Source organism: Gasterosteus aculeatus, chromosome 10, assembly GCF_964276395.1.
Source record: "Gasterosteus aculeatus chromosome 10, fGasAcu3.hap1.1, whole genome shotgun sequence".
In the NCBI taxonomy this organism is placed as follows: Eukaryota; Metazoa; Chordata; class Actinopteri; order Perciformes; family Gasterosteidae; genus Gasterosteus; species Gasterosteus aculeatus.
The window spans coordinates 16,888,547-16,899,064 of NC_135697.1; the positions used below are offsets into that span (position 1 = coordinate 16,888,547).

General features: G+C 55.6%; 1 protein-coding gene across 2 annotated transcripts; it reads left to right on the forward strand.

Moving 5' to 3' along the window:
- The first annotated feature begins 311 nt into the window (after window positions 1-311).
- Window positions 312-10,342, forward strand: LOC144383538 (uncharacterized). 2 transcript variants are annotated; one of them, XM_078081342.1, is made up of 2 exons: window positions 312-1,015; window positions 4,675-10,342. In XM_078081342.1, exon 2 carries the CDS (start codon window positions 5,116-5,118, stop codon window positions 9,271-9,273), a length of 4,158 nt encoding a protein of 1,385 aa, XP_077937468.1. In that variant the 5' UTR covers window positions 312-1,015; window positions 4,675-5,115; the 3' UTR covers window positions 9,274-10,342. The 2 variants fall into 2 exon arrangements, with proteins under 2 accessions (XP_077937468.1, XP_077937469.1); XM_078081343.1 differs by having other exon boundaries at window positions 1,011-1,520.
- Window positions 10,343-10,518: the final 176 nt, after the last annotated feature.

Consider the following 10,518-nt stretch of genomic DNA (forward strand, 5'->3'; position numbering starts at 1 on the left):
ATCAATTCATGCTCACAGCTTTTATTTATCTGATACAAAGTGTTGATGTTCAACACAACAGGTGTACTCCTTGGGGCACGTGTGCGTGCGCAGAAATACCTGCGTGCAGAAGTGCGGTCTACTACAGTCGCACGCACGCGCGCCCTCAAAGTAAACAGCCGGATTCCCACATTAAAACACACCGAACCGACGAGAACACGCTGTGCAAGCTGCAGCACGTGCACGACACACACACACACACACACACGTGCCCAATCACACGCGCACGCTTTGTGATGTTATGCAGCACGCGCACGCCGTGATGCCCCTTAATTGACATTTCACACATCTGGTGAGAACGCACGCGCGCACACCTCAGCGTCACAACCTCCGTTACAATGGAATTACAACACGCACGCGGCTTGTTTATTCACGCAGGAGGAGGTTGTTGTTGTTGTTTGTTTTCGCGGTCGAGTCCGGAGGTTCGCGGCCGGACGGACCGACCCGAGCAGCGGCTCTGCCGGAACCATCGTGCGGACAGGAAACCAGCACCAGGCGAGCAGCGGCGGAGGAGCCGTCCGTACAGAGGAGGAGGAGGAGGTGTGTGTATGTGTGTGAGCGTGTGTGTGTGTGTGTGTGTGTGTGTGTGCGGGGGGGAACCTAAATCTGACACGGGGCGGAAAACAGCCGAGCGAGAGCAGAGAAAAGAGGGAAAAAACACGACGGAAACAAAACAAAGGCGCCGTTAGGTCTGGTGTTTCCCCCCCCGGCGGAGGGGAGCGTAGAGCCGGCGCAGCGGCGAGGCCGGCGGGCGGCAGACAATGGACGTGTCGGGGGGGCCACGAACAGCGGAACTAGTTTTTGTCAGCGAGTGAAAAGCAGCCCTCCCCCGGGCCGATGGAGAGCCGGGCCTTCTTCCGCGGTGTTTTTCCACGGATGGAGAAAGGGGCCCCGCGGACGGGCAGTCCCCCCCCCGCTTGATGCCTCCGCTCCTCCATGTTTCTGAGCGGGTTTCGCGCCTCGCCGCCGCCACAAGGTAAGAAAAACACAATAACAACAAAAGCCCTTCACGGCAGTTGGCTAACGGCTGCTAGCCGCCGAGCTAGCCGAGCAGCTAGCCGCTCGGCTAAGTTGCTGGCGGTGCTAACGTTGTGCCGTGCAACCTTTTGTTATTCAGTCTAATGATGCTCAGTGATCAGTGATAATACGCATTGCAGTTTAATTCAAACCCCCTTTTGTGGCTTGGCGTTTTATTAAATTGGGCAAAAGAGCACGCGGCTCCGCGACCGTTGGTGCAGTGTTTCGCTAGTCGGTTAGCTAGCCGAGCTAGCAATGGATGCTAGCAGGCGCTGGGCAGCGAGCGATAGCAGCAGTCAGTGTCCGTCTAACCTTATCGCTCATCGGCACGTCTGCTTCAGTCTGTCGGTGCTAAGCGCACCCGGTGGTCCATGGACCGTGTCGCCCCCCCTCTCCCCGTCCCCGTCCCCCCCCTTACGAACAGCTGCGGTGCGGCGGGGAGCCTCAGACCTGCGGATCAGCCGGTAAGATGCGGATAAAAACAACACGCCTTCCCGCTCCTCCGCGAGTCAAACTAACTGTTTAGCTTGATTAGTTCGTTCATCTCTGCTCCCAAACCTCCCGCAGGAGAAGTTGTGGAGACGGATGATCTTAACCTCTAGTTGTGAGTGGACGCTGCAGACGCTCAGATGTGTGTGTGTGTGTGTGTGTGTGTTTAAAAGTTATTTATTTAAATTAATCTTTGCAGACGTCTTGTCCTCAACTCGGAAAAGTTGTACTCTACTTTTTGTGGGAGGGAGAGTTTTAAATGAAAGACACGTGACGTTGTTTTGCCGTAGGAGCATCACTCTGATCAGTGCTTATATTTATGATTAAAGTCAACATCTGGATGTCTGTGGCACTGCGATCAGCGTCTGGGTGCATGTCTGCCTCGGAGTAGTGCGCGTGTGTTATTTTGTCATATTTATTTGATACGCTGATACTTTTTTGTGCATGCTGGATCAGAGTCGGACAGACTTATTTCCTCACAGTGTCCCGTGTTTCCAAAACGGATGGCGGCTGTTTAACGCGGTGCTGCAGCAGCTGATGCTGTGGTCATTTGGCCCTAAAAGTTTCCCCCATAATGCTTCTAACCCGCTTTTCATCGTCTCTTTATTACGATGTACGTTGTAAAATAATGTGTGATTTTTCGATGCCAGATGTAGCGCCACATACAATCATAATACAGACTCCCGTTATTGAATATTACATATTATCCAAACCGTAATGTTCAGTTGATCTGTCCATGATTTTTTTTTCTGTTGGGATGCACAGAACCAACCGGTGCTTCTGGGTATCGGCCGATGTGACGTAAATGTTTAAATAAGCTGGAAGAGACGGCGTCAGACTCCACTTAAACATTGCTTTACTTACTGGGCAAAACCGTTATTACGTTAGTAATTCAGACACCAGCAAACTCTTAAAAATGAACCGGGGTCGATGGTGGTGAGCCGGGGACCGCAAGGTTGGCGGTTCGAGCCCCGGCGCCCCTGAGCAAGACATCTAACCCCTCATTGCTCTCCGAGCAGAAATGTAGAAAGTCATGGGTTAAAAATACAATGCAAGTCACTTTGGATAAAAGCGTCAGCTAAATGACCTGGAATTAAAAGTGTTATGACCTTAAAACTCCTGTAAATATAATACACTTGATTAAATGCATCATGTCCATCGTCGTCCCCCGTTGTTTGTTTGCAGGGTCACATTCAGCGCTTTATAACATAATATATATAAATATATAAAACCTACATGGGATCCTCACAGTGTCTGTTTTTTTTTTTTTTTAACATCTCGTTGCGTTTTCATTTCTCCTTGTTTTTTTGTTTTTTTTCCTCGTCCTGTTTTCCCGGCGACGCCAACCGGCGAGAACCGCGCCTCGTTCGGAGGAAACACTCCGTGGACAACAACGGCGTCGCTACAAAGTTCCCCATCGAACACAGCGGTCTGCGGAGGGAAACTGACGGACAGCGCGGTGTGTCCTCGGCCCGTGACACGCTGGTTGTTGGCGAGTCCTGAACCCGATGCCATTCGTTTGAGTCCGTCCCAGTATTGAACAAACTGCTGTTAAGTAGAATTCACAGGCGTATCTAATGTAAGCGTTCATGTTTCATCTGTGTCTCGGGCGTCTGATCCGTGAGCGATGGCGATGTGTCTGCGTGGGGGACTGAAGCCTCTCTCCTCTTAACGCCGTCGCCATGCGTTTGTTTGGCCGTTTCTGACGTTCACAGAGAACGTTTCACACACACGCAAGCAGCTTTTAGTTGATTCAGACGGAAACCAGCTTTCATTCATGAAGTATTCTTCCGATCCAGGATCAGCCTGAGCGCCGCTCTGCCGAGCTTCTGACTGCGGCCGCTCGCGCGAGGATGTTTGGCGTCTCTGGTTTCTGTCTCGGGGGGGGGGGGGGCGAGACGCCGGAGGACGGTCACAGCGGAGTCCTACTCGGTCAAACGCTGTCTTTTAAAAAAAAAAAAAAACGACACGTCGCTGAGGCAAGGCAGACGCACACCGGCAGGAGTCCCGCGTCGCCAATGTCCACGGCGAAGGACATTAAGGAAGTCGCCGGGTTTGTTTGGCTCGGACTTGAACGAGTGGTCCTTCCTGTTTGCAGCAACGCTGCTTTTACTCGTCAGTTTCATGTTGTGTTGCATAGAATCTAGTTTTGCCTCAAAATTGCCGCCGTAGAAACTCTGGATGACTTATGAGCAGAATGTGACTCTTACTGCGTTTAGGAAGACAATATTTGACGGCATCTGATTGGGAATCGATAGGAAAGACATCGTCACCCCGATTGGTTATGGAAACATTTTAATCACAACAGGAACAAAATATCCGTTTACCACGGGACAGATTTTCAAAGTTGCTCCTCAGCAGCTTGTTTTTGGTCTCTCACAAAGACGCCGCCCACCAGAGCACCTTTTAAATCTGACGTGGGAGGGAGGGAGGGAGGGAGGGAGTGAGAGGGAGGGAGGGGCGGCCATGTTGACCAGCGGGAGTCGTGTGGCATTTGGAGCCACCGCTCTCATTTCTTTCCCCCTCCAGACTCTCTGGACTGTCGACAGCGTGAGGATACGAATACCAGTTTTAACGGCATTCACCAGCTGTTAAGAGGAAGAACCCGTTTAATATTTTCTACGTAACGCTGACGTGATTAAAGCGCCCCACAAAGAGGCACCAGGCTATCTGTACTTTCTGCGTATTTAAAGGAGACACTTGTAAGTTCAACATTGAGCAGCAGAAGAACAACATTTCACCAGGTTGAACAAACGCCCAAAACGGTTCTTGGCGCCGAAAAGAGGCGATGACCCAGCGTACAAAATGATGAGATGCATAAAACCTTTCATAACCCCTTTTTGGAACGATAACCTTTTCCCATGTGCAGGAGTGCGTCCGGCCCCAGCGGCAGTCTCAACAGGAAGTGAACGTTACAGTTCCTGGCAAAGTGCAAGTGTCTGGTTAGATGATAACATTCCAAACGCTGTGTATCTGCAGCTGAATCGGGTGCTTGACTTGTTTATTCGGTTCTCTTGAGACGTTGAGCATCCGGAACGAGCGACCCGGTGTTGTTGAACTGCCGTGCTGTGAAGTCGCCGAATCACTTACTGACGTGGTTGTTCTCTCTTCCTGCTCCTCCCTCTTCAGGCTGTCCCGATCGCTCCATGAGGGGACCGGCGCCGCGGAGCAGGCCGCCATTCTCCACCGGAGAAACGGACCCACTGCTGGCCTAAAGACATCCGCTTATGGTTATGGAACACTCTAAAGAAACACTACAGACACTTGCTTTTTTTTGGAGTATGATTTATTTTTTGCCTATTTATGACCCTTTTTATATACAACGTCCCACCGAAGCACTTGGGAGGCTTCACTCTTGAACGGAAGACAAAGAAAACTTTGATACATTTAAGTGAGAAGATCAAAGCATCGGCTTCTGTTGGATTATAGCGGTCCTCCTTGGTCCGGACTACCTCTGATTTCCCCCCCCCCCCCCTCTAGACAAGGGGCCACTGCTGGTTCCAGCAACCACAGGCTGAGTGCACGTGGCAGCTGTGGCCACGCTGCACGTTGCCACGGCCGTATTGGAAGATGTTCCAGTTCAGCAAGTACCCCATGGACATTCTGGAGATGCTGAGTGGGCACCAGGCCCACCAGTTCAAAGGCCTGGGACTGGAGCGCCAGCTGAGCCACCAGCAGCAGGTGCAGCTGCAGCATCAGCAGCAGCTCCAGCAGCAGCACCAGCCCTCCGCCGACGGCTCCGGGGGCCTCCTGTCCGGCCTCGGCCTCGGGTCCCTCCAGAGCTCGCGGAGCAACGCCTTCGCCGACTCCTCGTCGCTGTTCGCCAAAATGGGCGCCCCGCCCCCGTCCATCTCCCACCAGAGCCAGTCGTCGTCCCACAGCTCCAGGAAGTCCAGCAAGATGAGCGGCGGCAGCAGCAGCAGCGGGAGCTCGGCGTACCCCCAGTTCCTGCGGCCCTTCCACCCCGCCGAGGCGGCGCTGGCCCAGGAGCAGCTCCACTCGGGGATGGGGCGCTTTGACTTTGGCGGCGGCAGCGGGGGCGGCGCCGGGGTCATCGGCGGGGTCGTCACGCCCGCGCCCCAGCCTCCGCCGCTGCACCCGGGTCTCTCCGTGCCCCAGCCCTCCCCCGGTCCCCCCTCGTCCTCGTCCTCTCCCTCCACCTCCTCCGCCTCCAACAACCCATCCGCCAGCACCGCGGTCCCCTTGGTCGGCCAGTCGGACCCCCGCAGCCTCCACCAGCAGTTCAGCTGCATGCTCGCCGCCAACCAGTACTTCCTGTCCGGCGTCCCCACCAACAGCAGCCTGGAGCAGTTCCTCGTTCAGCAGGGCACTCACAACCACCTGGGCCTGGGGCTGGGCCAAGGCTCCGAGTCCAACTCCACCCTGGCCCCGCCCCCCGCCCTCCACTCCTCGCACAGCCACAGCCACGCGCCGCCGCCGCCTCAGCAGCAGCAACAGCAGCTGACCCCCCATGCCTTATCTCACCCACACAGCCACGCTCACCACCCCCACCCGCTCCACCCGGCTCCCCAGCCCGCCCCGCTGGGGGGCTTTGATTTCCAAGGCATTCCGGTCCTTTCCTCGAACCAGATCGCGTCGCTAATGCAGCAGGAGGCCGGCCTTCCCCTCCCGCTGCCTCTGCACCTGTCCCTCTCTAAAGACGACGCCAAGACGGGCGACAGCTCGTCGTCGTCCGCCTCCAGCGGAGGGAGCCGGAGAAAGAAGGCGATGGCGGGCTACCTGCCGCAGAGGAAATCTGAGAGCGCCAGCCAGAGTCACAGCCATGGCAGCGGCAGCAACTGCCACAACAGCAGCTCGAGTGGGCACAGCCAGAGCTCCTCGTCGGGCCTCGTGGGAGGAGCGTCCGGGGGCGTCGGGATGAGTGGCATCGGAGGCGAGCCGCCGCACGCGTCCCTCCTCTCCTCGTCCTCCCAGCAGTCGCCCTCCACCGTGTCCTCCTCTTCGTCCGCCCCCCCCTCCTCCACCTCTGTGCTCGTAGCCAACGGCAACCAACAGCTGACCAAATCCCAGGACGGCCACAGTAGCGGTTCGTCGGGCCGCCCTGAACCAGAGCCCCTGTACCACTGCGGCGAATGTGGCAAAACCTTCACCCACCTCTCCAGCCTGCGGCGGCATCTCCGCAGCCACGGCTTGACGCCGGAGAGCCAGAGCAGGAAGTCCGACTGTAACTCCCCGAGCCCGGAGAGGATATTCTGCTGTGGCGAGTGTGGGAAGAGGTTTAAGAAGAGGGGTCACCTCATCCAGCACAGCGTCACCCACTCGGAAAACCGGCCTTTTGTCTGCAACATCTGCCAAAAGTCCTTCAACCGCCGGGAGTCGCTCACCAGACACGAGAAGATCCACGACGAGAAGCCTTTCCGCTGCCCGGCGTGCGGCCGCTGCTTCCGCGAGAGCACCTCTCTCCTCAACCACGCCGCCTCGGGCGCCTGCGGCAAACCCCCCCGCAGTTCCAAGAACCGGGCCAACAGCGGGGGGGGCTCCTCCAACCCGAGCAGCAGCAGCAGCAGCAAGATGGGGGACGGAGTGGGGATCCCAAACGATGGGGCAGCAATGACGAATGACAAGTACGCGGCGGATTATTCCAGAAACCGCTACCAGAGTCAGTCGTCCTACAGCGGCGGGGTCGACGACTACAGGCGGTCGCAGTCGTCGTCTCTGTACTCCTCCGAGAGTACGCTAGCTGGTGACATGAGCAGCCAAACTCTGCGTAAGGCCCCTTTAGCTCCAACGCTGCACCCCCACCCCCACCCACAGCAGCAGCAGCAGCAGCAGCAGCATCACCACCACCACCACCACCACCATCACCAACCGCCACCCACGCAGCAGCAGCCACACCTCCCCCTCTCCTCCCTACTGGATGATTCGGAGGACGAGGTCACCAGCAGCGCCATGTCAGCCATCGCTGCCGCCGCCGCCGCCTCCTGTGACATAAACACAGAAGGCCGAGAGGGGGAGAGGAGGGACATCATCGGGGGCCTGCTGGGGGGGTTGGGGTTTGGTAACCTGGGCGGGCCGTCGTCCACGTCGGGCCTCAACGGGTCCACCATGCCTTTGACCCACCCAAGCCAGCCCCACGCAAAGCCCCGCAGGCCCAGGAAGCCCAGGGAGAAGAGGGACCCCAACAGCCTGGTCCGTAGGCGGAGGAGCCCCGCTCCGCCCGGCGACGGGACGGAGCGGCCCTACAGCTGCCAGATCTGCTGCAAGCGCTTCAGACGGGCGGAGACCCTGCGCCGCCACAACCGCGTGCACACGGGGGAGAAGCCCCACGCCTGCGACGTGTGCGGCAAAATGTTCCGGGAGCCTTTCCACCTCACCAAGCATCTGACCGTGCACTCGGGCCAGAAGAACTACAAATGCAACCTGTGCGGGAAGATGTTCGCCTACGCGCAGAGCTTGGTGAGGCACGGAAAGCTGCACAGGAAGGGCGAGATCGACAGCCAGGGCCGGAGAGTCAAGGGCGCCGCTGCAGCCGCCGCCGCCGCCGCCGCCGCCATCAGTCAGGTGGCCGCCGCCGGAAACCCCGACTACTTCACCGCCTGCTCCCAAGGCGAGAAGTCCCCGACCTCCGGCACCCCCTCGCAGAGGCTTTACACCTGCACCGTGTGCTGGAAATCATTCCGCCACTACTTCCACCTCACGGCGCACCAGCAGACGGTGCACGGCGGCGGGGTCGGGCTGGAGAAGTCCTTTCGCTGCGACGTGTGCGGTAAAGCCTTCGCCTACTCCAACAGCTTGGTGCGCCACAAGCTGTCTCAGCACGGCATCGACCGCAGCGGCCAGCGCGTCAACCAGACCCCCCCCACGGGCTACTCGCCGCTCTTCTACGAGTCCGGGTCGGGCTCGAGCTACGCAGGGTCGTCCCACATGCAGCAAGGGAACTCTGGGCAGCAGCAACAACAACAACAGCAGCCACAACAGCAGCCACAACAACAACAACCACCACCACCACCACCACCACCACACCCACATCAGCAGCTGCAGCACCCTTTTCACTACCGCTCCAAAAACTACCAAAAGCGGCACGGACAAACAAGAAAGCAAAGGAAAAAAAAAAGGCGGGTGCTGATCCACAGCATCATGAGAGACGGAAAGCTGGTGGGGGTCCCGCTGAGTAAAGACACCCGCAAGAAGCTGCTGGTTCTGAGGAGGAGGCGGGGCCGGCTGCAGGCGCAGCTCAACAAGAAGAAGGTCCTGGCCCAGCTGAGGGCGAAGGGCGGCCTGACGAAGGTGAAGTGGTGGAGCGGCGGCGCCGTCAGGGTCACGGGCCTCACCTCCATGGAAGTCCCCATCAAGCGCTTCCCCTGCCCCATCTGCCCCAGCGCCACGTACGCCAAGCAGGGCTCCCTGCTGATCCACCACGCCGTCCGCCACCCGCCTCGGAACTGGGGCCGCCACGCCCGCCTGCGCTGCCAGGTGTGCGGCAGGCGCACCGGCTCGCTGCACAAAGCCTTGAAGCACCGGGGCCAGCATCTGAAACAGGCGGCGTTCCAGTGCCGCCGGTGCCGACACCGGTTCTGGAACCCCGGCCTCCTGGACCGCCACAAGTTCTGCTGCCGGGGGGCGACCGCCGCGGTGAACTGGGGCCTGATGAAGAGGAAGCTGCCGCCACACGGCCCGTCAGAGAGTGACAATTCACCAGTCCTGATCACGGTCCCGGTTCTGGTCCAGCCGGAGAGATCAACGGTTCTGACTGAGTTCATTCAGTAGAAACAACATTTGAAGAAAAAAAAAAAAAAAGTTTTCTAGACTAGATTGTTTTTGATGTTTTAAAAAAAGTTTTTTTCATAATCCAGAATGATAACTAGTAAGTTTTTAACAGAACGAGACATGAGAACTGAGGAGGGTTTAGCGTAACCATGGTAACGCTCCCCCCTCTCCCCCCCCAAAAAATAAGCGTATCCACTTAACTTACCAGAGAAACAGGTGGATGATCAATTAGATCGGACTTCAATCGAGCCCGAGACCAGAACCACTGTCTCCCTGAGGGGGAGGAGCTTCAGACCACATGACCATTTTAGTAGCAAACGCATTAATCCAGTTTATTTTGTCTTCACGTTTTCCCGTTAGCAGTGTTTGCGCATACGTATGGAAGTGAGGTACCTTTTTTTTTTTTAGTACCAGTGTATTTTTCCAAACTGTCTCCCATCGTTCACAGCGAATAGTCTGCGTCTCTCGCGCTGCGTGTTGATCCCTCGCTTACTTTGTTCCGTTTCCTCAAGAGAAAGCTACAAGTCCTCATGGAAGGTGTCGGCGTCTAATCGGTCACAGGAGTCCCGAGTGACTAAAGCGTAGGAGGAAGACGGGAAAAGTGTTGGTGACCTCGTTTTTAAATGTACACTACTTTTAGTCATGTTTCTAAGGAGGCGCGGACGGAGAGAAACACGCGACTCGAGCTGTTAACGTGTTCAGGATTTAAAAAGGACGACAGAAAAAAACTGTGTACTGTACAATTGGTATTATATTTTATTATATATATTAATTTTTTTTGCTGTTTTTTACTCCAAGTATCATTTCTTCTCTTGGTTGGTATTGTAAGGGTGGGGGATGAGTATATGTATCGATGTGACACTGTTTCCCTTTTATCTGCTCCCTCATTGCCACACTTATGCCCAAGTTTTGTAACAAAAGCGTGTACACATAGTTTATTATTTAGGTCCTGTCCAGACGTGTCTTTTTTTCTCTGTAAAACTAAAACATGTAATATTATTACTAAAATACTATCCTTTTCTTTGCCTAAAAGTGAGTTGTTAAACCCTCAAATAAAAAAATAAAAGTCTGAGATGGTGCTGTTGGTGTATGTTCCAGCGGTGATGCGTAATAAATGATTTCATCTTTTTGAATTTGGTTGCAAATTACAGTAAATTTTTATTTTATGAATCCGAAATACGCATTTGAATTTTCAAAACAAATAATTTAAAGCTGTCCAATGTGAATATTGTATTTGTATTGTAA